The 26751-nt window shown below is 41.9% G+C and overlaps 2 protein-coding genes across 9 annotated transcripts; both read right to left on the bottom strand.

Moving 5' to 3' along the window:
- Positions 1–2639: 2639 nt before the first annotated feature.
- On the bottom strand, positions 2640–14230 carry epn3b (epsin 3b). 8 transcript variants are annotated; one of them, XM_086121045.1, is made up of 12 exons: positions 13989–14230; positions 11370–11501; positions 11115–11273; positions 10751–10834; positions 9228–9525; positions 8927–9045; positions 7851–7937; positions 5808–5931; positions 5427–5567; positions 5224–5319; positions 3225–3509; positions 2640–3141 (listed from the first exon to the last, which is right to left on the bottom strand). In XM_086121045.1, exons 1-12 carry the CDS (start codon positions 13995–13997, stop codon positions 2855–2857), a joined length of 1821 nt encoding a protein of 606 aa, XP_085977171.1. In that variant the 5' UTR covers positions 13998–14230; the 3' UTR covers positions 2640–2854. The 8 variants fall into 8 exon arrangements, with proteins under 8 accessions (XP_085977171.1, XP_085977169.1, XP_085977168.1 ...); XM_086121043.1 differs by having other exon boundaries at positions 8927–9048; positions 13989–14229; XM_086121042.1 differs by having other exon boundaries at positions 7851–7979; positions 13989–14229.
- Positions 14231–14312: 82 nt separating this feature from the next.
- Positions 14313–23388, bottom strand: mycbpap (mycbp associated protein). Its single transcript, XM_086121049.1, has 13 exons — positions 23255–23388; positions 23059–23177; positions 22767–22938; positions 22386–22501; positions 22106–22256; positions 21368–21480; positions 18893–19017; positions 18207–18312; positions 17932–18124; positions 17598–17785; positions 16108–16218; positions 14977–15072; positions 14313–14531 (listed from the first exon to the last, which is right to left on the bottom strand). Exons 1-13 carry the CDS (start codon positions 23346–23348, stop codon positions 14400–14402), a joined length of 1716 nt encoding a protein of 571 aa, XP_085977175.1. The 5' UTR covers positions 23349–23388; the 3' UTR covers positions 14313–14399.
- Positions 23389–26751: the final 3363 nt, after the last annotated feature.

Here is a 26751-nt window from a genome sequence, read left to right as displayed (position 1 = left end):
GCACATTGACAAAGTATGGTTTGGGGCTGGACTACCGTAAATAAACCCACACAAGCACGGGGAGAACATGCCAACTCCACACAGAAGGACCGGAGCTGAGATACAAACCCAAACCTCTGAACTGCAGACACGAGGCCACCATGCTGCCCCAAGAAAAATAGAAAAAGGGCAATTAAAATGCGCCATGGAACACAGCAGCCTACATTCATTTTAGAAACATACTGTGTACCCTCATTGCGCCCCGTATGTGTTCCATTAACATTTTACTCCACATGTGCACAGACATTCAATCCACCCCAATCAGGGCACCACTTAAGACAGGATATAGTTTTGAAGTGGACTTGACTAAAGAAGCCCATACATGTAGTGTATTGCATTAGTCTGCGCACAGACTAATGGTTTCCACATTGATCACACTGATCTTCAAGCCGAATGCGTCTCTAAACTTGATGGGTTATTTTATTGCAGGCCAGGAGCAACAGCTCCAGGGGACAAAAGACTGAAGCCAAATTTAGGAAAGATCCTGTCATGCTTCAATGCATGAGAAGTGTAATCATGAGAACTTTTGGCTCGGTTGGACTATAGCTTGGCCTTCGAAACATCGGGAGACTCCAGATAAAGCATTTGAATTTGGCCCTCAACAAGAGAAGCGAACCAGGTGTCTAATTTGAACTAATGGAGATGGACAGAAGCAGACACAAATGGAATAAGAACTACTACACTGATGTATTCAGCACAATATCAACCAGATTTTAGTCTCAAGAGTTCTGTTTTGGGTCCTGATTCAATTATGGTTGTGGTACTTTGACAGCTCACTGATGTGCGTAATGATTTCACAATATTTGGAATCAGCTCTTGCAAGGATTCTCACAGTCATTCCTGGCTGTCTGTTCACTTCACTCTTTGCATTAAACAAAACAATATGTTCAGAACTTTTGCATGCAGTTCAACCAGGAATATCTGAAGGTCGAGGCTGCAGCTGTTGAGGTCTACATCTGATATTTTTTTTTCGATAAGAACCAGATTTTAGGAAAAAGGAATGTGTGCTTGTAACCCCAGCAGAGTATGTCCGATTTTTACTGTAGTGAGTGTTGTGCAACATCACATTCAGACAGGAGTTATTATATTAGCAAGTTGACATTGGTGAATGAATTACCCTATTGCATGTTCTATCGGAATATAAAAAAAACAACTTTCTATACCAACCGTTGATGAAGTCTTAAAAAGAACCTTGTGATGTGAAAAGGGGAGGTCATCAGGCTGCTTTTGATTTTTCCTGGCCTTATTGCTGTGTGTGGCTAAATAACATTGCAACCCAATTTACTGTGAATGTCATTTAAAACTAAGCGACTGGACTGAGCTGCCATTTTTTACTTTCAAGGTTAATGTACAGTAAGATGAGTGAATTTATGCTAAAGTGTGCTGGAATCATAGTTTGTGTTACATTTATTATGCCCATTTCCTATGCTGCTTGTCCTCGCGAGGGGTAGCAAGCGAGCTGCAGCTGTCCCAGTGGACATGCGGGCATGAGACGGTAAATCTTGAACTGGTCACCAGCCATTCACAGGGCACTTGCAAACAACCAACCATTCACACTCACATTTATGTTTGTGGACTATTTTGTTGTCTTTGTTGAATCTAAGAAACTGTGCAAACTCTGGACAGGAAGGAGAGAGCTGAATTTGAAACCCATCTACTGTACATATACGTATCTTTACATTTAAGACAACTTCCAGTCTCACTTTGTTGTGTCATTTCCACCCCAATTGAGTAGATAAAAATGGCTTGAACTAAAACATGACTGCAAGTTATAATCGTAATAATATTATATTTTATTGCATGTTTACTCTGTGGCCATAATGGCAAAGCATCTCTCAGTCAAAGTGTATCACTTCGACATTCTTCACCATAGACACCAATTCCATAAATGGCACTGATGAAGTTTTAGTTCATCTTCACCTTAAGCAGCACAGGCTTGAAAACTGTAAACGCGGGCATCGCTGACATCTTGTGGTCACCTCGTGGATCGCAATTTAAGAGCGGCGAGCTGCAACTTGCAGAAGTGCAATGTGCAGCAGTAGTTTGTCATACGATGAATACCCCACCACTCATACGTTTTGATGATTCTCCGAAGATAGGATTCATTTTTAAATGAAAATCATTAAACTTCGTTCATAATTTGAACACTTAATTCTTAATCAGGCATTGTCGTCCAAATTGAAATTTTACATAAAATGTTGACCTAAAAATAAGTAACATTAACAAAATATGAATTTAAAAAATGAATAAACCTTCGTTATACACATACAAAACAAAACAAAGATCCTTTGAATAAGGCCCCTTTAAAATGTCTGTTCTACCTTCCCGTCGAGTTTTCGTTCATTCGTTCTTATTTTAAAAAGCATGCTTTCAGAAAATTACGCTTCAAATTTGCTTCACTCTTAGAAGGCAGCAATTTCTAATGTACATGGCAAAAATTCTGTTAATTTAGTGAGCAATTTCTCAATGGAGTTTTGTTATTGCAAGCATAGCATAATTGCTGCAACAATATTACCGTCTTGCATCGTTATCTTCGCCACACTTCGCTTCATCTGGTATTAATGTTTAACACAACGCTCTGGCAATAAATACTCCCCTCATCAGGCTTCTGATTTGTCTTTAATTTGCAGTGCTCTCTGGGCTTCAGGTTCGCTTACATATAGCAGCTGATGTGTCTGAGGACAGACACAAATACATCATGTCCACGTTTGATCCGTTTCACATGTACGCGCAGATATTGAACAGAATCTTGACTCTGATTCAGGCTCATGTTGTCGTCTAGACTAGTGTGTCAATAAGAAGGGCAAATTAAGTCTCAGAGGAATGGATTGTGGCTGTGTGTCTGTGCTTGGGGTCTCGGCCGAGGAGAGATGGGGAGCAGGGGTTGGGGGAGGTTAGAGGGAAGTTCCATAAGTTTGGTGGGAGGCTGGGTGTGCGAGGAGGGAAGGGCTGCCCCCCTGTGATGGAGAGGGAGTGGAAGTGACGGACTGTAGGAGAGCATGTGCGAGGGTAGCGGAGATGTCGAAGATGGACGCATTTGATTGAGGGTAAGGCGACGCTGGTCACAGTGGAAGGGGTTGGTGGAAGATGGTACGCTCAGACCTGTGGGTGGGGCCATTTGCTGGTTAGAAACCTAAAACTTGGATTGTGAATGCTTTCCTCATAAGTGATATCAAAGCTGTTACCTGAGAGGAATGGGTTGTTGTGCGCCTTGCTTGGCGGAGTTGGAGCTATCAGTGCATCCAAATTGACCAACGAAGCCCCCGTAGGTCCAAGGAAGGCCTCAGGGGTCTGACACACACGCGTCGTAGTGCTTACAGGGGGCGCGAGTCGTGACAGATCAAACATCTCTGGACTGTCCGAGTCCCGTCCGTTGAGCTGGGGTTTGACCCGAGCTTCATTCCTGAAGGGATCAGTGCTTGAAGTTGCTCCACAGAATATATCCTCAGACCCACGTAGCTCAGAATCTGCTGACGATAGTCATTGTGGAAGAGCAACAGAAGATAAAAATGGGACAGGTGTCTATTCTAAAATAGAATGTCATGGGAAAGTTAATTCAGTAGTTCAATCCAAAAAGTGAATTTATACTCTTGGTATATCATCCGCTAAACACATTGAACATGTTTTTTTTTTTTTTTTTAATATATAAAAACGGATTATCGGTTACAGTTACCAAAACCCCCAAATTCCTCAAGACTTCAGTTCTCAATAAATTATATTACATAAACAATCAACATGGTTTTCAACATAGAAATGAGCTAGTAATTGTCTGAGTGAGACTCAAACTAACTCTGCCCACTTTTTTTTTTTTTTGTAAAAGGTGATCCAAAGGTTATTTTTATAATAATTTATAGACCTCCAAGATTATATTTTTAAATTATGGAGGAAGAACTGCAATCAGTACCGACCAAGACTTTTTGGTTATAACAGGAAACCAACATTCATGTTGACAATAACATGGAAAACATAATACCAAAGACCTCTATGCTGTGCTGGAAACCTTTGGTCTGTTCCAATATGTGAAAAGTCAGACACACTCCCAAGGTTGTATTCTTGACCTAGTTATCTCTACAGCTGTTGACATCTTATCCGTTGACCTACAGGACTAAGTTATCCCAGATCATTTCGGTGTGAATTACAAACAATGTATTTCAAAAAGTTCAGGCAATCACTGTTTCTATTTTTTAAAAAGTAGCTAAATGAGTCATGGCTTTGTCACCAACTGTGAATGCAGAGACAGATGATGAACTTTTGAATAAGTTCACTGGGAGAAGTTCAAGTGCCTTGAATGGCGTGGCTCCTGTAAAAACTAAGATGACCTTGAGCCTACCTAAAACACAATCAAGGTGCATTTTGATAAAAAAGGCATTAGAATCGAAATGTAGGAATCTAGGATGTAGCTTGCTTGTATCATAATGTAAGAAATACATTCAATCAAGTTTAATATAAACAATCAGCAAAATCATAAAAATAAGAACAACTCAATTCCCGTGTGTGAATTTGATAGACTGAAAGAAAAAAAAACCATAGCGAAAATGCTTCAGCACTGTCTTATCTCAATACCATCTGACTTTTTGCAAAACTATTGTAAAATGAGTGCTAAATTGCAGCAAATAATCAATTGGTCACCTCAGGGCAGTCTCCGAAACCCCCGAAAGGAGCTTCCACTAAATATAAATCAATTAAAAAAATATATAAAAAAGGAAACACAGTGAAGGAGTAATTATGTAGTTTAGTTATCATACATTTGTAGATTAATAATGATGAATTGATGACTCCCGTAAATGGAACAGCCCTCAAATGGTTCAGGTCCTACGTGGAAGAAAGGCGTTATTTTGTGACCAATGGAAATTTTGAACCTAATTGAAGGGCCATGACAAAATGTATGGGGTCCCTGAAGGATCAGTTCTTGTTCAGCCTGTATGTGCTACCATTGCTTGGGTCAAGATCTGCATATCTTGCATGTTGACTATCATGGCTATGCAGCTGACAGACTTATGTCTATCGCGGTGTCCCCAAATGACTGCAGTTCAACAGAGGTCTAAAAGAAAGCGCCAACTATTATAAACCAATTACTTGCAACAGTCAGTAGGATAATCGACTCTAAAAAGATGCGATTGTGAAAGCCCCACCTGGAACAATTGTATAATACCCAAATCCCACAGCACAAGACTCTTGTTTTACCTGTCGGGCTAGCTGGCTGAGGAGAACACAGTTGAGGAACTTCTTGCTGAAGCCTCTCCTCTTCAGAAGCACTGACAGGATATGTCCCATCAATCCCTATATGAACCACGTTTCATTGATGAAATAATACAACCAGTATACTTGTATATTTGAACAAAATTAAAAGGTGGTTAAGTAAATAAACCAGTGATTCTGGAAGATACCGCGCCCGGAGGTCCGATCCCACGTTGGATCAACTGCAGGGCTGCAGGTGGGTACCGCCTCCCAGAGCTCTCGGTGTGAGTCGGCATACATAGCCCATGGATTAGCAGCATCCGCAGATGGGTCTGGGGCGGCTATGACGGCTGTGCAGGTGGATAAATTAAGTTTTGTATACATCACATACAGTAAGTGATGTTGGAAACATGATCACTTTACCCTCTCACTTTTGTATCTCAACTCAACTCAACTAAACTGTATTTATCGAGCACTTTCAAACAGCCATCGCTGCATACAAAGTGCTGTACATGGAACAACTATCATATACAACAGTAAAGCAACAAATCGGTAACTCTTTGTATGTGTGAAAACGGCCGCACACTCACCTACAGAATCCCAAGGATCAGAAGTAATGTGACAGGAAGGCCGCGCAGTGTCCCAGGGGTCACCAGGTGAAGGTGGCCTCTCAGAGGATGCGCCAAGGAAATCCACTAGGTCCAGCGTGGTCGACTATTGAAACAATAACCACATATTTCATATCGGTTTGTGCAAAACATTGGATGATTTATAGAGAAACAGATTTTCTCATAGGCTTTTCCTGGCTTTTGACTATAATTCCCAAAAGTGTCTGCAAAAGTACAACCGTGCTCATCACCAAAAGAACAACATACTGTCATAACATTGTGATGCTTGGGGGCTGTTTTTCTTTAGCTGGAAATGGGGCCTTGGGCAAAGTGGAAGAAATTATGAACAGTTCAAAACCTTTATGTTCTTCAAGAAAGGAAAATAAAGGTCAGAAAAAGCCTACTTGAACATTTGAACTTTATTTGTGGTTAGTATGAGACATTTTAAGTGGTTGGAATGTGATTGGCTAATTCTAAACGTATTCGGTTGTTGCAGCTCCGAAACAAAGAGAGCTGTCGTGTTGTTTTATTTTGAAAACGTACACTTTATTAATTCATTTCACACTGAAGCAAATACAGACACGTCGATGTTGGACTACGCATCTTCTCAACTGCCGTTCGACTTGAGAGCCATTTGAAGACCGCCTCCGAAAAAACGTAAATTAACGACTACTTCAAACACACTCAGAAAAGCAAAAATAATGCACCAGAACAGAAAATAAAGCAAGAGAATCACAAAATGAATCCTATGGGGGGGGGGGGGGGGGTGTGGACACACAACAAAGGAATAAATAACAAATAATTTTGAGACAGTCCAGTCTCCTACACAGTTATAAGATGGTATGGACACTTGTGCAACCACATTATCTTCTTTGTTCTTTTGCACTTCCCCGCTTGGAGAAAACATTTTCTTATTTCTTATTTCACATAAAAATTACATTCAAACAGGATTGGGTAGACTTTTTATACCCACCATTTGTTCAACAAGATTGTTTCAGGCTACTGTTAAATTATAGATATGTGATTCTGTTGTCTGAGTTAATCACAAATGCAAATCAATAATTTTTTTTGTAGACATAATTTTGACCAAGACTTATGAGGCCAGTCATTTCAATTCTGAGGAACTGAGTTTGAATCCTCAGTAGCAACTGGCTAACAGCCAAATGGAAAGGCATGCATCTGCGGTAGGGAGGCAGCTGAGCACAGTAAGGTGATTTTGTTGTTGGAAGCCCCCAAAAATTGATTGTCAAAAGAGAAAATTAGGCTTTCCCTCGAGAAGCGCCTCTGCAGTGTGATGACGTTTGCAGCTGACGCATTCCTCACCCACCTCATTAACAGACGTAGAAAGTGCTGTGTTAAAACAAACAACATCCACTGCGTAGCATTTTCCCCAACAGGATGTTTTAAGGCACATGGCAACAGTATCCAAGCTTCAAATCTCTATGTGAGTGTTCCCTAACACATTGATTCAAATATACTGTACCTGTTTTTCATTCCCCGTATTATTACTGCCACTTTCAAACAAAAGAATCAATTACTACAGCGCAAAGTGGACTTAACATACAAATGGTATACTGTATTATGGCAATTTCAGGTCAATGATCATTTTCCACTCATACTATTAAGACATTATCTACAGTAATGTATTTACAGTATGCACTTGCATTTGAATGTTGGAAGGATGCACGTAAACCAATATGCACATCAACAGTCAACTCTGATTCGCTTGTCAACCGGCAATGAGAAGAGAGGCTTCTGTGCCACCAGATAAGGAGATCGTGTTGCGGGAAATGTCACGTTGAGCTCAAGGTTAGACAAGACAAAGGCGTTATCATTCAGCAGCAACTCTTTCTCCTCTCTCACCTTTTGCTCTCATTATGCTGATCTATGTCTTTTTGCCTCATATCACTGACACTCTACCCCACAAGTCCACAGTGGGCACCGCACAAGCAAACAACTATGCCTACGCACACTCATAGAGCATACACCCACATGGAAAGCATTCACAAATGTTTTCAGACTCACCACCTGCGTTTCCGACTGGCTCGCTCTCCTGCTCTCATCCAGGACCTTCTGCAGGACAGACTCGTCTCCTTGGTGACAGTGCTGCTCCTGCCGGGGTGCCATCATTGACGTCATCAGTGAGCACTTGATCTTTGAGAAAGATGCTTGAACTTAACTGGGTAAACTGAAGGCAATTAATTTTTCATATATATGCTGATAGAAATTCATGATTGTTGGTATGAAATGGATTTGTTGGGTTTTGTTTAGGGGAAAACATTTTTTTTTACCGAGATTCTGTTGGTAAAAGCAATAGAATGATACATCACAGTCCAATAACCTTTTTACATTCAAAAATTGGTTGGGTGGCAAAAATAAAGTCCCTGCGGCCCATTCTTTATGGTACAGCTGAACATACTAAAGAGCATAATGCAGGGGCCGTATCAAAGAGTCCACCTCATATTACTCAGTTTTTTTGACCTTGCACCGGTGCATCATAATTTCATGAATTCAATTAGATACATTCTGAAACACCTTCCACTATGATGCATTGCAGCTGTTCACCACAAATGACACTGCAAATCACAACTGCCAAGTGGAGCATAGACCTCGAGCGAGGCTGAGTGAAATCTATGTCAAACAACAAACAAAATATGTTATGGCTTCTATTCATCCATCCATCCATCCATCCATTTTCTAATCCGCTTATCCTCACAAGGGTTGCGGGCATCCCGGAGCCTATCCCAGCTGTCTTTGTGCAGTAGGCGGGGTACAACCTCAAGTGGTTGCCAGCCAATTGCAGAGCAGACATTGATGAACAACAATTCACGCTCACACGCACACCTAGGGACAATTTTGAGTGTTCCATAAACCTGCCATGCATGTTTTTGGAACGTGGGAGGAAGCCGCAGTACCCAGAGAAAATCGACGCAGGCACGAGGAGAACATGCAAACTTCACACAGGAAGCCCGGAGCTGGAATCGAACCCTGCACCTCTGCACTGTGAGGTGGACGTGCTAACCTGTCAACCACCGTGCCACCTGTTATGGTTTCTTTCCAACTTAATCCAACAAAGTAAAATACTGGCACTGCTCTTTTACCTTCTGATTCTCCTCTCTGCTCATGGCTAAAGCCAGCTGGAGCTGGAGTTCCTCTTCCCCGCTGGTTTGAGGTCGAGCCTGTTCCAGTTCCGAGGCACCCCGAGGAGATGAAGAGGAGGCTGCTGAGGGGCAATGAGGATGGAATGGCGATATGTTTGGATGTGTGCATACCTACATGTATTTCAGAGAGGTTGATGCATTAAGTGCAATAGTGGAAGCTTCAGGACAGCAAAGGCAGTCTAATGCTAACTTAATGCAGTCAAGACCCCGATGCAATCTTAAAACTCAACAGAACACTCACAGTTAAAGGAGGATGGAGAACCTCTGGAGCGGGTTAACTCTTCCCCATAGAGTACAGCCATACTGGGCTGGCTGGTTCGCCTGCCTGGGTGATAGGATGGGGGTATTCCTCCGTACATGGCCCCTCCACCCACACCGGCTCCCCCTGCCATTCGCTCTTTGGTCTTCAGAGCTTGAGTTCTCTCTTGTCGAAGACGGTCTTCATCCCGTAGAAGGCACACCAATTGGCGTGCTTTTTCTCGGACATTGGCCCCTTGGTCTCTGCCGTCACGGTCAACATGTTGAAAATCACGAAGCGTCTGAACCAAGAGAAAAACATTCCTGTGGATTATTTGGGTAAAATGCTGGACAATGTTTCAAACTACAAAATGTGGATTTTTATTTGCGTTATTGATAGATTTTAGGTCATTTTCACATAAATCAATTCATCACAGTAAAGACACATTTGTTTTGTAATTTAGCTTTTTTTTCCTTTTTAGGCCACCTTGGTTTTATGTTTATAAATATCAGAGGTGTCAAACCCAATGGACAGTACTGTATATCTACTTGAAAAAAATGTATCTGGATCCAGATACATTTTTTTTTTGGTCTTAATTCTTAAATCGATTTTGACACTGATTGATTTGTTAGAAATATCACACATGGAGTTATTACACCAGACATGCGGGTAATTTTATAATCAGGGCTTTCAGAACATATAAAATTAAAGGGAATACAACATGATTTTTCAATTTAAAAAAAGAGGGATCAGCAAGAACAACAACGAACTTAACCTTGTGAGAAATACATATATATATATATATATATATATATATATACATATTTTCTTGCTATGACATTGTTGAACAGTGTTGAATTCATTGAAGCATAGTTGAATGCTTTGAAAACAAATGTTTGAATTCAGGTCAAAATTCAAATAGCTCCAGGCTAATTTTCTACTTTGTATTTGGGGTTCATATTTCTAAATCCTCAACAGTCATCACTCATGAACCTCACCACATATCGCTGCAAAAGGTATACTTTTGCCTCAAAACATAAAGAAAACATGTAACACATTTGCTTCACTTGTCCAATGTATTGCGTTGCCATTACCTTTTTGCACATGTTGTATATTGTCAATCTCCCCGTGCCTGCGTGGGTTTTCTCCGGGTACTCCGGTTTCCTCCCACATTCCAAAAACATGCACGGCAGGTTAATGGAACATTCTAAATTGTCCCTAGGTGTGAATGTGAGCACAGATGGTTGTTTGTCTCTGTGTGCCCAGTGATTGGCTGGCAACCAGTTCAGAGTGTACCCTGCATACTGCCCAAAGACAGCTGAGATTGGCTCTAGCAGGCCCACGGCCCTTGTGAGGATGAGCGGATCAGAAAATAGATGGATGGATGTACTGTATATCGTCAACACTGCACTTTATGTGACTGACTTTGGTCAGGAGATTCAACAGTGAGTGAAAAAGTGAGTGTTTATAGAATATCGTTTGTAGCCTAAGATTCATGAACTGTTTCTGTAGCTGCTTTGATGAACCTGAATCGTGAAGGCGTTCTCTCGACACTGTTGAGCCACTCTCTCCGATCCCGTCTTCAGCAGATAGTCCAACAGAGTCAGGGACTGAAGTTAAAATACACACCGGTCAATATCATTACACATTTGCTGCAGAAGCTAAACACAAAATTAGTGGGGGAAATCTCACTTACTCCTTTTATAAACTGGATCCTATATGAGAACTAAATCAAAAGTTATGCTTTTACATAGATACTGATAACTTTGAGAGTTGTACAGTGTTTTGCTGTCCTCATGTAGCTCTATGTAGGTAACCAAAATATGAGCAGCACCTCTTAGTAAACCGTACAGCAGTTCTACATACACATGCGACTTAGCCGTCTTTCACCTTGTAGACATGCCTCCAGTTCTTGCCGCTGTCATTGATGCGCTTCCACACCATGCCCATGACTTCGGCAAAAGCCACCACATTGAAGGTCAGATCAGCGATTTCTGACATGAGAGACGATGATGGGCCCCATGGATCATTTGAGGTTGCTTCGCGAACCTACCACCGGCAGGGGAAGAACAATGACTTGCACTTTTTTTCTTTTTTTTCTTGATCCTCATCATCCATCACTGATATACAAAGACCACACAGTACCTTAATCTCCGCTTCAGAGTAGTTGTGCACTATGTTCTTCACCTGCCTACGCAGGGCTGAGGTTGTCATATTGACAGGTGATGGAGGAGTCAGAGTGATAGTAAGTGAAGAGCAGGCCTTCAACAGGTGAAGCTGAAAAGGAGAACACAGGCTGAAGGAGTAAATAGGGCAATGAATGTTCCTCTACTGTCAGGAAATGCTAGATACAGCTGTTAAGAAGAAATGACAGACAAATGTCAACCAAATAAAAGCCAAGATGGGACATATACTGTATGGTGCATGTCTGAATCTGTTTCCCACCTTCTGCGCATACTGGAACTTTAATTTCCAACAGTTTGCGATGTAGCACAACTCACTGATTTGATTTCGTGTGGCTAATTATAGTGGAAATAAAGCTTAAGTAAAAATGAAATGGTTGCAAACGAGGCTTATCACTCTAAGCACAAATGCGTAAATTCGGCCGTAAACAAAGAGCCATAAAATGACCAAAAAAAGTGCCTGCAGTAGCTCGCATGAGATGGGCTTGCAAAATTACCTGTGATTTTTGTAAAATGCATGGGAACAAAGTTGAAATGTATCTTATTTAACTGCGTTGCTCTGTTGGGACCGATTTTTTTTCTTTGCTTTATATTCAGTCCTATATACTGTAGGTTTAAAATGCTAGGAACATCTTTAAAGTCAGCTAACATGTATGGCATTGGACAATTTATGCCCAAAAAGCGATTCAAACAATTATTGGTGGTAGTAAGAACGAGTGGCTCACATTTAGTGCACACTCTGGAGGAAGTAGGTCAGAAGCACTGGCAATCAGGTGTCTGATGAAGCCTCTTCATAGCGTAGCTTATTGAGGTCAGTGCACAACATAATTTTCGACTAAAATGGTTCGAGGTGGGCATAAGGGACCTGATCGTGGGGGGCTCCTGTGAAGAAGATGTGAGTCGATTTAACCTCCTAAACCTAAGTTGATCCCCTTTTGGAGGGCAGTCTGAGTGGTCTCGCTGTTTAATCATGAACCGAAACCACTGAAGGGCTTGACTACCAAAGTGCCTGTAAGGAGGATCAACTTTCTGAAAAATCCTCTTTGGCATCACTAACAGTTCTTAATAGGAATTGTACTCAACACATTGTACACCATATGCACAACAACTAAATCAAAGTCGATCTGTCTTGCTTACACTGCATATATTTGACATGCATTTCAGAAGATTGGCCCAAGTAACCAACGGCAGTCGTCAACAGTGCTCACACAGTTAGCGATAAGGTGGAGCAGTGTTTGGTTTTGCAGCAGTCGGAATACCAACTGGGTTAGATTAGATGCCTTGCTCAAGGACACCTTTAATGGGAAAAACCTGGGGCTTTTTTTTCCACAGGCCACATTGTGATCTACTTTGGAACTTGTTTACCACTGGGTTTTCCCAAAGAACTGAATTTGAAATGTTGTTGGGAACACAGCGCCACATAAAAACTGCTTTGATTTCTTTAACAACCCCAAGAACTACAACAGAGGACAGCAGACTTCATCCATCCATCCAGACTTATCCTGTTCTTGCTGGGAGCTGAAGCCTACACCAGTTGACTTTAGGTGAAAGATACACTACATTCTAGAATTGTCAGCAGGCAGTCCCAGGTCACATTAGACAGACAACTGTTTCGTCACATTCACTCAGTGGGAATTGAACTTACGCTGCCTGTGTAAAAGTCAGGCAAGTAAATCGCTACACCATCAGTGACACAAATATCCGTACACTTGTAATAATGCTTCCATTTTCAGTGTTGTACTGAAACTGCGTTGCATCATAGAGTGTGATGATCATGATGTTTATTATTTGCTTTCTCATAAGGTAAGCAAATTGTTATAGCGATCAGTATGATGCAGTGCGGTTTTACATCACTTCATTTGATAGGTCGCCAGCCAATTACTAAGGGGCACAAACCAATCACACTCACATGATTGACCTGCCTATCCACAGGGTCGAGGATGTAACATTGACAGCTGATAGGTGAGTCGCAGATAGTGCAGTAAGCGAAGAGGGGGCCAGGCAGGTGACTGAGCAGACATATTAAATAAAACAACAAAACAAACAATTGTCCTTTCACAACAGGTTTTCCCTCCTTTATGGTCGAAACAATAGTTTACGCATTTAACTGACACCCTGAAAATGCCCCAAGTTTGTGAAAGGCTGATCTTACTACATGAAACATAGCAGCAAAAACCAAAGTAAGTCAAAAACAAACAAACCCCAAAACCTCATTGGTAACTCATCCTATGAGCTTTACGTGTACAAACCTCCTTGCCACGGCCGTTCGTGTGATGCAGTGAGTCCAGGAACTGATGTGGTGTGGTCTGGTCACATGCCAACACGTCACTACTATGCACGGCAGTGGAAGCGCTTGTAGAAGGCAGAGCCTCTTGTACTGCGTGTTTCAGGTACCGCGGGAGGGCGTCCATAGTGCTCTTCATCATGCGTGAGCATGTTCCTGACGCCCGCCCACCCACCACCCCCACACGTACGGTCACATCCCACTCACCCCCTCATGCAACGTATACGTGGCTGGATTCCAAGATACAGAATTGCAATATAAATGAACACAGATCAAATAGAATCTCATTTCGTTTACCTTTCCCATCGCTCATCCCCTCGCCGCACTGCCTCTCCCCCTTGCAGGTCCAAGATGATGTCCTCGCTGCCGCGTGACCACAGTGAACCACGCAGCGACGATATCACGCAGACTCAGTTTCAGCATCCAAACAGAACGATCGCACTCTCGCCCAGGTTTTGGTACGAGGAAGCCGGGCGGCCAGGCAGTGGTAAAATTCGCATATAGGACGTGCTGAAGCTTACCCCCTGCTTCTTGCCATCTCACTCACCCACACACACCAACAACACACACGCGTGGAGGAGTAAGGGGAGTGCGAAGGGGGCGTTTATTTTGTGCAGCGTCAGCGGTGCACCCGCCGTTTTATTAATACACTTCTGTTACAGTCTCTCATTACATTCCCCTTTCGTGCTCCTACCTACGCTCATTCAGTCATTCGACTGTAGTGTCTTGCGTGTCGTTTTGGGTGAGGGTTGAATCTTGTTTGTTTGGATCTTGCTCATCATCATTGAACTTATCCATTGAAGCACGGTGACTGTCCATTTCATCATCCGGAGCAATATCCTGCCCCCCCCCCCAAAAAAAAATTATATTCAGGATGACTGAATACAGAACTGTTTCAAAGTGTAGAGATCTTAAGTGACTTAATGTACTTTCATAGATGGTGTCCCTCACACACGCACGCACGCACACACACACACACACACACACACACACACACACACACACACACACACACACACACACACACACACACACACGCACGCACACACGCACCCCCCCCCCCACACACACACAATTAACTTAATATTTTATTGACAAGTCTATACTCTTGGCCAGTGTACATGATTGTGTCATTTTTACAAATTACTGACAAACCTCAAGTGTTGAAAATGGCTTGGTCTCTTTGATGATGCTATGTTAATCATTGAACATGGTGGATTTTTTTTTTAATATCCTGAAAAGTTGTGGTTTAGGAGGTACAATCATCATGACATAATGTTTCTACCTGTTTGGATATGTCTGAGAGGTCCCAGATGTGTTCTGGATTCATTTCTTGCAAAAGCTTGTTTAGGTCCTCCTCTGACTGATCAAGATATTGCAACTAAACACAAAGAAGAATCAAACACTGAGTGTACACATATTTCACATTTCTTTCCATTTTGTAAGCAGGGTTTGACATTAATGGTGGCCCAGGGCCAGCACGCTGCCCATGTCGAGTCACTATCGTCTGAGGCTGGCCTAAACAGTCGATTAAAAATTTCTAATTCACCGAACATTTTTGGCCACTGAAAATGGCCAAAGTGGATATTTTTTTATTTGCATCAAACGTCTTATTACCAAAACAGTCTGCCTGAAGCCAGGTCAACAAGTATACTATGTACATGAATTTTTATTTTTTTCCTGAACTCGATGTATAAAACCCACCCTCTGTTTTGAATTGGTTTTTTTTTTTGGGGGGTTGATAATATAAATATCATGTAACTTTAATATAATGCAATAAATTCCAAATGACACTTTATCATTCCCTGTCTGTTAGTAAATGGGTCGTTATGGTTTTAAGACTCCTGGCTATTGTCCTATATTCCTTGGAATGATTTAATCAACCTCTCAATCGACCCACTTAGGTAATGTGGCAACACAACTCTTTTTATAGTGTAGGAGGGGGGAGTAGTGAGTAGTTGAAGTCGATCAGATATCCATCCATCCATTTTCCGAACCGCTTGATCCTCACTAGGGTCGCGGGGGGTGCTGGAGCCTATCCCAGCCATCTCCGGGCAGTAGGCGGGGGACACCCTGAATCAGTTGCCAGCCAATCGCAGGGCACACAGAGACGAACAACCATCCACGCCCACACTCACACCTAGGGACAATTTAGAGCGTCCAATCAGCCTGACATGCATGTTTTTGGAATGTGGGAGGAAACCGGAGCACCCGGAGAAAACCCACACAGGCCCGGGGAGAACATGCAAACTCCACACAGGGAGGCCGGAGCTGGAATCGAACCCGGTACCTCTGCACTGTGAAGCCGACGTGCTAACCACTGGACTACCGGGCCGCCCCGATCAGATATGCACTAATAAATTAGAAAATGAGGTGAAATATGGACTGACTATAGCGAAGTGTTGTTTTTTAATACCATGTATGGCTCTGCAGGAGAGTTGGATCTTTCTGGAGTCTGAATTCCTCGCATGGCCTCGTAGACAATCATCCGGCAGACTTCCAGTCTGGCTCTCTCTTCCAGCTTTGTCTGAGGACACACCAACAAAAACTGTGTGTGTGTGTGTGTGTGTGTGTATATATATATATATATATATATATATATATATATATATGTGTGTGATAGATTTCCCCCCTCTAAGACACTAGTGGTTGGTCAAAGCGTAAAAAAACAAAGCAGTAGCGTCGTCTCAGAGAGACAGAAACGGCGTCAATTTCTCTCTACATTAATGTAACTGGCCATCAAGGCTTTTTTACCTGGTCTAAATCAAAACAGGCATGCTTCCAAGCTGGAAAAGTGCCAGCTCATACGTTTGGGGAGATGAGAGGCGTCATTTTGACTTGAGAACAAAAATTTGAGGTACGAGTGCTATATGGTGGCAGTAACTTAAACACTACTCACTTCACAACTAGTTGCAGTTTGGATGACAGTGAACAAATCATCAAGCTGTCTTGTCAGTCCCAGATGAAGTGTATTGTCAAACAGTTAATTAAACATAAAACAAAAATAATGACTTCACCCAAGCGTCCATCCATTTTCTAATCCGTTGATCCTCACAAGGGTCACGGGCATGCTTGAGCCTATCCCAGCTGGCTTCAGGCACAAAGCGGGGTACACCCTGAACCAGTTACCAGCCAAACGTATCGCACACAGACGAACAACCATCCGTGCTGATGATCACACCTTGGGACAATTTAGAATGTTCAATCAGCCTGCCATGCATGTTTTTGGAATGTGGGAGGAAACCGGAGTACCCGGAGAAAACCCAAGCATGTACGGGCACCTCTGCACTGTGAGGCCGACATGCTCACCGGTCCACCGCCCAAAATAATTACTGGCATATTTAAAACAATCACATACCGAAGCTTTGCCACAGGAAATTCAGTTTAGCTTCTGTTAAACTATGCAACACACGATCTATGGGCTCACGAATAGCATGTATGTATTGGTGCTACTGTATCACAGTGTAAGCAATTGCTAGTTGAACACAAACGGAGTAACACATGTAGATAGATAATAATAATCACAGGCAAATATTCTTTAGTCTCTGTAAAGAATGAGAAATAATACTGGGGGTTACTGAAGAGTTGTTAACATCCCTATGTATACCCACGACTATAACACTGCCCGCAGTTGGCCAAGGCGCACACACAAGAAGGAGCCAAACAATGTCCATTGAAATGAAGCACAGACTACTGTATTTAATTCTGTAGATTCTATTTAATAATTTCATTACTGTATGCTTTAATTAAGGGCATTTACATTCATTTCAATGAGGAAAGATAATGTGAGATACAAATTATTTGAGTTACATGTGCAGTTTTGGAACAATTAACCTTCTCAAGGCGTCACTGCTTAGGCAAGGTACGTATAATGATGTCATGCGTTTTCCTGAAAGTGTATCATACCTCTATGAATTGCCTCTGTCTTGCTGTCCTGTCCAGTAACTGCGAAAGCCCCTTCAACGTGACCTGAACCGAGGCTCCTTGGAGCAACAAAGGGTGGGTGTTGAACTGCCATTGCTCAGTTATAATGCCTGGCCTTGCCGACTTAAATATAAACTCCACTTGCTGGGTATCTCCTGGATGGATGACCCCTGAATGGAGGAGGAAAATGACGTCAAGTATTTTGAGTCTTATTATACAGCCCTATCAAAGATACCCTGTACTGTCAGACAAATAAAGTTTCTAGCTATCAACGTTGTGTGATGTTGGTGGCAGTAGTTTTTGTTGGCGTGTGTACCTGAGGAGCTGTTGAAGTAGAAGTGTGGGCAGCTGGATCGCGACTGAAGGTTTGCGAATTTCTGCGGCAGGGGAAGCTGCTGCCAGCTGAATAGGAGGGCTGTGCTGCCCTCATTTGATATCTCCAGTTGAGACGAGACTCGTTCTCCAACATGAGCCTCAAAAATTATTGTCGTGCTGATTCCTACCTTTCCCTGGTCAACACATACAGTATTTGAAAACAGCGGGAGGCATTTGAACAGTATTTCACATTCCTGAAACGAAGCCATTGCGTACCTGCTGACGAGAAGAGTTCCCAGTCCAGCTAGCAAGTTGACCAGCGAACCTCATGGCAGGAATGAGGAGAGTATTTGACTGACTGTCGTTATGTGCCAGTGGGTCACTGGGGAAGAAAATGAAACAGAAAATACATACGATTATGTTTTATTTAGTTTCTGAAGATAGTGGACATTATTATTTTATCTCATTTTTAGTATTGGCCGAGAAAGAGAGATACAAATTACAGGACTAATCATAGTGGGACATTTATCTATGATTCCCATATTCAACATGTTGTAAAATTACATGTCACATTGCCAAATGAACCAAATCTTAACACTTTCAAAATTAGCATCAATACATTGATTTGTTGTTTTGTAATAAGGGAAAAAATATCTCTGTTACAGAATCTATAATCAGGACAACGCTTATGTTGTGCGACTACCATTGTCAATTTAAACATCACTCTTCAGAGATGTGTGCCCTGCGGCTTTGGCTTTCTTTAGGTCACCCAAAAAAAAAAAGAAAGAAGCCATAGAATTATTTCATAGACCAATCGAAATGTTCTTTCTTTAAAGCAAGCATATCAACAATTAAATGTATGTCAGTACCAATGGACAAATTCAACTTCTTCCATTCAAGTATGATCTTATTCATCAAGATTGTTTTACAGTTACAACGGCATAAACACACATATTACTCACACATTCTCATCTTCCATCTCCGACGAACATTGCTTGTTCATACTCTCGTCCTCTTCCAACAAAAGACTGCGGCACTCTTTCACAACAGGTTTGCTCGAGCCAATCACCTCTAGTTTGCCGAGATCCTAAAATTAAAGTGGCACATTCTGGTTACTGGAAGTTATTACACTACATTTGTCAGTCACACACGCTCCTTGTATAAAATATGTGCATCCTATATTCATTTCCCTCCAAGTAAGGCACACGAGACACTCAGTTTTCTGAAACCCTTTGAACTCACATGTAACTTCCTCATTATGCATTGTAGTTCTATGCACTGTAGAGTAATCGTTTATTTTAATCATCGTCTATCTGTATGCCTCTGAACAGAGAGTGACTTTATTGTTCAATGCATGGGCAATCTTTTGTTCTCATCTCAGCTGATTTAGAATTGCCTCCATTGTGAGCCTCGGGTCACATTAGAGATTCGGTAAATTTTCATCTTTCACCACACATCAAGTTGTGGTCTCTCCATGTTCTGATAATGTCTCATTTTTTCACAAACATAAGTAGCACACAGCGCAATAGAACACCTTGCTCTAATTTTCCGCTTATGTCAACAGCACAAATAATTGAAAAGTGTGGAATATGAATAAATTAGTCCATAATAAGCACCTGGCACTTTTGAGTACCGGTAATTGGGAACTGCTTGCTCGTGCTGATATAATAATTACAATGCAGAACATTAATGTTTTGATACCACATGAATCTCAGCTGTGAACTGCCTAATGTGGCCAATCAACATATAATATTTTCGACATTTTGGACATTCCCTACTTTCTCAACCAAGCTAATTAAGACATACTATAGATATGGGACACTGCGACATAACACATAAAACAGGCAGTGGAAATATGAAGACCATCTCCTGTCGTTGGTTCCCCCTTTGTAGCTAAAATAGGCTTTCTATAAGATGTATCTAGGCAATTTAATTGCACTTTCCAGAAAGGTACTGTATGTGAGCTCAACATCTCTGAATTTGTACGCAGATCCTGATCACTCACGATCTCTGGTCTAGTTGAGACAATTGTTTACTTGCAGGACTGTTATTTTTCCAACATAAAATCGACAGTATTTCGTATACAAATATTGCATTGGTATTTAAAAAGATTGAACATTTTTTGAAACATCACGTACATTAAGTGTACACAGTTTAATCAACGCAAGGATATGCATTTTGCCAGACACATTCTCGACCCTCAGAGGAAAAATAATAAACCATCATGAAATATGTATGGTTTAACAGTCACAACCACTATGTGCTACTGTGTAGTCTACTAGCCCAGGTGATTAAAAACTGTCCTTGAGGAGATTGGTCTTTATTCATTATTTTTTATCCTTGACGCAAAGCAAACATTTTCCTGAAAAAAAAAATGGCAACGGCGTTGAGGACAAACTTCTCACATTGCACCCAAATCTAACTCAAGTCTTGACGGACATTCCACGGGTGCACAGTCATGCTTGAGGAGAAAGGGTCTTCCTCAAACTGCTTGCACAATGTTGCTCGCATAGAATTACCCAACAAGTTTTGTTATGCCTAAGAATGAAGCTTCAGTGTGGGTGCTCACTGCTTACTATCCCAAACTTATTACAAAGTAAATGGCTCCAGCATGCCCACGACTCTCGTGAGGATAAGCAGATTGGATAACGGATGGATGGATGGTACTTTGTGAAGTACGGCTCAATAATTTTGTCCCCAGTGTAAAAGATGTCTCAGCAATGTCTTCACTATGTCCACTTCAAAGTTGTAATGGACATCGTGCATCACATGTTTAGTATGTAGGTTTTGAACAGTTTAAGGCTGTCTGCAAAAAAAGAATACAAATGTATTTTGTAGGATTATGTACAGTATGTACATGACCTACTGTTACATCGAAGTTTGTTCCTTGACCTCAAAATAAAACAGGACACTGTGATCAAAAGATTGAGTATAAATAGCAAGCAGGGACAAAGTGTACACAGAGAGTGGGAAGTCTTGGATGAGTCGTACAATGTTTTTGCTGAAATGAATTTTGCACAAAAACTCTTGGATGAGTACAGTAGTGCAATGTTTTTGCCGAAATGAATTTTGCACAAACAAAATCTGTGAGCATATCTGAAATGAAGCTCCCTGGAAAAAATAAATAAATATATATTTTTAAAAATAGCTGATTTATTATAGCAGTAAAATTTGAATGACATGGATTTAAAACAATCTCTGATCGGATTTGAATGCAAATGTATTCTGTGCTTAAGTTTCTCATGCCATATGCAAACACTGAAATGTTTTGGTGACTTTGGTAGCATCGCTTTGAACGTAAACATTTCAAGTTGGTATTAAGTATAAAGTAAATCATCACAGGAACCTATTGGACTGGTACAGTATGTTAGGAAGAACCAGACAAGACAAACAGTAAACACATTCAGACATAAATGGCGTGAATTAATTGGTGTTACCTGCTTGTTGATTTCCAAGCCCTGCAGGACTTCTTGAAGTGCACGTTGCTGCATGTCCTTATTTGGGTCCAAAATCTGAGAAGCTGGACATAGCATCTCAGCACAAGCGATTCCTACGCAATGCCAAGAAGGATATAAAAAATAGGACTTTATCTGGGTGTATTCATGCTCAGCCTCTCCAGTATGCATAGCATTGTAAGGGAGAGGATCCAAGGCTTACGCTACAGAGCTTAACAAATGTATAACTATATCTCCAAACGTAGGTTTGAACTGCAGTGGCCCAAAATTACCTGTAACTACCAGAATCATTATTATGTTACTGTAATGGTTAATCCGCCAGTATGTAGAAGCTCATTCACATAAATGAGTGGTTTGGATAACGGATGGATGGACGGATGCTTTTAATATTGCAATGGTCGGTTTGTTCCATCAGGGGTCGCCAGACTCGAGAATGGCAAAAAAAATGAAAAAGCGCAATTAAATTGAATGAGTCTGCATTAAAATAATTCATGTTGCTCGATGGTCATAGTACGAGGTAAGCAGTGAAGCACCACTGTTGATGTTCATTTTTTTTTCCCAACTACAGAACACAATTTGATCACAGTTCAAGATGTGTGTGCGAGAGAGAGAGACAGAGACAGAGACAGAGACAGAGAGAGAGAGAGAGAGAGAGAGAGAGAGAGAGAGAGAGAGAGAGAGAGAGAGAGAGAGAGAGAGAGAGAGAGAGAGAGAGTTTACCAGATTCCTGGAGTATGCTTTGTGGTTGTCCAATAATTGTGACAGGTTTCCGTTTGCCTTGTTCTGTCTGTGTCAGAGTGGCTCTGATACCGCTTAATTCATTTCCATACCGTTGGGGGAAACTCCAAAATTCACTTCCTACACGGTGCCCCTATATCGCATTGAAGCAAAAGCACATGAGGCAGAAGATCCTATTAGGACAATGAAAGTAAGTCTGGATGTTATAATAATAGAGAGGTAAGTGACATCCAAGATGACAAGCACTGAATTAGAATCATACATATCCTGACTGGATGAGCGGCAAGACTCGACGTAGAAGTTCTCGCTGCTCCTGTAGCTCTTTGAAAGGGTAATCTCGGTTCATCAGTAAATTTTCCACTGGCCTTTTGAGGCGTCCTGGACACAGGTGAAATTCGTAAAATGCAGAAAAAGACACACGTCAATGTATTAAGTGTTTGTCGAATGCTATGATGACAATAGATTTTCCATTTAGTTTTTAGGTGTTCATTTGTGTATTCTTGAATAACAGGTTGTTGTTATAATGCATCTTTAATATTGACGAGTTAAGCAAGTAGAATAACTTTTCGGTGACTGTATATTATTAAGTTTTTAAAATACTAACAGGATTTGACAGCAAACTGCATCTGTGCCATCAGCTCACCAGATAAGTTGTTCTGCTGTCGTTTGCGCTGCTTGATGTATTCATCCCAATTCTGCAAGGCATTTACTTGCAAGTTTCTTTGGCCGAAAGGAACATCTCGCTGGTCATGAGGATGCGTCCCTCGGACATGGGATGGAGGTTCTCTTCTGGAATTAGGTATTTGTCCGACTAACTAGAAGAAGTTTAGGATACAAAGATTTTTTTAAATATATTTTTGAATGTTTAGTGTGAGGAAGTGCTGTTAGATTGATTAATTTCCAATTTCAAGTTTGAAAAACACTTAAGATTTCACCTCTGTCTCTCCTCTCATCTCCAGGTACTTTCTAAAACCATCCAAGCTACCCAGGATGCTGTGAGGAAGAAGCATCCCTCTGTCATCAAACTGAAAGCGTTCAGATCCTGAAGACGTGCCTTTAGCAGAATGGACACAATTTCTTCATAAATACAACATACATGCTGAGAACTGTGTCATTACAAACACAACATACCCAAATGAACCAGTGGTTGCGATCCAAGGCGGCGGGTCGCTGGATGAGCATTTTTGCTCACATCTGCTGAATGAGTTCTGAGCGCATGAGCCATGAGTCTGGTGTGAGTTATTTTTAACTGGGCCTTATGTGAATCTGCAATGGAAATCATAGACAGTGAGTGGTAAGTTATATAAATGCAATTGACAATCAGAACCTCACAAACCACAATTTGTCCTTTTCAATTTGAGCGAGACGATCAACAAGAACATTTACAAAGAGATCAAATTGTGAATGTGGTAGCAGGACATCTTTGGCCAGATGCTGGGCAGTGCCTGTTTTCCTCCAAACATGACCTCTGGCATTCATAAATAGTTCCATCTTTGTCCGAATATACCACAACATTTTGCCTCTCATGTTCTGGGCAGCTTTCAGATGTCTTAGGGCAAACTCTGAGGAAGTTGCCCTGTGCCTTTTACTAAGGAGTGGCTTCCATCCACCATACAGGCATGATTGGAGAATTGCTGCAGAGATGTCCTACAAGAAGATTCTGTCATTTCCACATGGTAACATTGGAGCTCTGACAGAGTGACCATTCGTCTCCCTGATTAATGCCCTTTAAGTGCCAAAAGCTCAGTCTACTCTGACTACAATGATTGCTGTGAGTTGCTTAACTAGCTTTTCACACAATAAGCAAAGATAAAAGGCCAAGAAAGCAATGGAGAAAAGATAAAAGGCAAAGAAAGCAATGGAGAAACACTTGTTACTAGTGAAAGATATCCAACTAGTGCATCTTTAGTGATTGGCATTATTAGTAACTAAATTGATATACTGTAAATCCACATCCAACATGGTGGACACACTGACGTAACACAGTAAGAGTCCAGAATACGCAATGAAACATACACGAATACAGTACTGTATATATACATCGAGAATACTATGACTCTTAGGCTTAGCAGTTACCTAGTCTGACAACGTCATTATTCTTTACTGCCACGCTGCTCGTTTCACTGACGTCTTTCTGCATTGAAACCCTATCTCTTTTTACGAAGATTACTTTGTGGACGTTCTTGCCATACCTTTCCACAAGCAGCAAGCAACAGATGGTTTCAGAAAAATAAGTTGTAACGAAACTAACTCAACCACACGCTCATCTTAAATCTCCTTACGAACATAATATGCCCCGAGCCAAGCCACCATTTCGATGAAAAGGTAAATAAAAAGTAAAAGTTAACAGATGACTAGAGATGAGCTCTCAATTAACGTGTCATTCGCGACACAAAATGCCACCAGACATCATTCGTAAAAACACAATTCACTAACACAGACTTACATGCCTCTTTTATCTTCAGCTTTTACTCCAAAACCTTCAAGAAATGAGCTTCGAGGTGCGTGCGTCCTATTGTCATCAAATGTACCTGGCAACTGCGCACACGTGTTTACCGTAATGCTTAGCGGTGCAGGACAGGGACATTTGACACGTCATCAAGAGTGAGCGTAACGAAAGGAATGATTAAGCTGAACGTTTTTTTAATAAACTACTTTATATTTCTCGACTTCGCTTTTAAATCCTTTTGAGATGGCAATTTCAATCTGATTTTGTCACACCATAAACCCATTCAGGATAGTGCACGTTGGCAATATTGTGCATTGAAACTTCATATTAAAACATTCATTCATTCATTCATTCATTCATCTTCCGTACCACTTGATCCTCACTAGGGTCGCGGGGGTGCTGGAGCCTATCCCAGCTGTCACCTGGGCAGTAGGCAGGGGACACCCTGAATCGGTTGCCAGCCAATCGCAGGGCACACAGAGACGAACAACCATCCGCGCTCACACTCACACCTAGGGACAATTTAGAGTGTTCAAACAGCCTGCCACACATGTTTTTGGAATGTGGGAGGAAACCGGAGCACCCGGGGAAAACCCACGCAGGCCCAGGGAGAACATGCAAACTCCACACAGGGAGGCCGGAGTTGGAATCGAACCCGGTACCTCTGCACTGTGAAGCCGACGTGCTAACCACTGGACTACCCCATATTAAAACAAACAATTTAAAAAAACAGCCAAACAAAACCAAAATTAATTCAAAGCTAACCAGAAGGGATCCATCCATCCATCCATTTTCTGATCCGCTTTATCCTCACAAGGGTTGCTGGAGCCTATCCCAACTGTCATTGGGCTGTAGGCGAGGAACACCCTTGAAATAGTTGCCAGCCAATCGCAGGGCACACACAGACGAACAACCATCCTCACTCACACTCCTACTACCTAGGGACAATTTCGAGTGTTCCATTAACCTGCCATGCATGTTTTTGGAATGTGGGAGGAAACCAGAGTACCCAGAGAAAACCCACGCAGGCCCGGAGAGTACATGCAAACTCCACACAGGGAGGCCGGAGGCAGGATCGAACCTTGCACCTCTGCACTGTGAGGTCCACGCGCTAGCCACTGGAGCACCGGGCCGCCACAAGAAGGGTTATGCAGTAAAATTACATTTAAAGGAAGATATTGCTGGCGATGTGCGGAGTTCCAAAGGCAAGGAGTTCCACAGTGTTGGACCATAATAAGATAAGATAAGAAAACCTTTATTAGTCTCGCAATGGAGAAATTCCCAATTCACAGCAGCAAAGTTACAAAAGGAAGAAGTAGAACAACAAAATATAGGAGCTGCTGGAAAGGCAGCCACTCTCGCGGCGCCATTTTGAAGTCAAAATAACAAAAATAACACAACACAACACATAGGACACAGACAGTCGTGCAATCTTCACCACTTTTCTGCATACACTTTGTTGTCTGAAGCAGTTCTAGATGAAAGAGGAGAGGATCAAAGTGTCCTTTCACCAGTGGATCAGAGACGTCATGCTGAAAATGTGCACACGTCTGCTACAAGCTAAGTTTTGAAAGCAAACACGAAGCTGTAGCGTCCATTGACGAAAAGAGATGAGTTCATTTCTCCTGTCCCACGTAATCCGCTTCAAACTCCAAGCCGCGACTCCCAGTTCCAAATCCGCATCGGCGCTCCGCGCTAACGCTCCTTTCTTCTCATCGTCGGCTCCTCAAGACTTACATCCATCCAGCCGCAGACCGTTCAACAGCACCGATCTCTCCGCTGAACAAAGCGGGGCTGTGAAAAATGCTGCCCATTACAGGCGCAAGACACAAGCGCCCCGGACTGTCCAGCAACGACAGTCAAATGGCGCCGACATTCCTCCCAGTCAAAAACAGTGCTGGTATACCCATGCTGCCGAGAAGGCGCAACCACCGAGCACAGAGTCTCCTCCTTGATGAATGTCGTGGCCAAAAAATGCTGAAAAAAGTCCACATCAGGTCCACACAACGTAAACAACACAAAGTGACAAAACAAACACAAAAACAACAAAAAAAAGCAAGGCTCATGAGAGCACTTGCTCACGGCTGCCTACTCGGGCGCCATCTTGACTTCAAAGTCAATAAATAAAGCCAGTTCATCTGATTTTGAATGTATATGTGCTATACTGAGGAAAGACTTG

Source organism: Hippocampus guttulatus, chromosome 9, assembly GCF_054856545.1.
Source record: "Hippocampus guttulatus isolate MCC_2025c chromosome 9, RoL_Hgut_1.0, whole genome shotgun sequence".
Lineage (NCBI taxonomy): Eukaryota > Metazoa > Chordata > Actinopteri > Syngnathiformes > Syngnathidae > Hippocampus > Hippocampus guttulatus.
The sequence above is the reverse complement of the archived record's forward strand: the minus strand, read 5'-3'. Positions and strand labels throughout refer to the sequence as shown.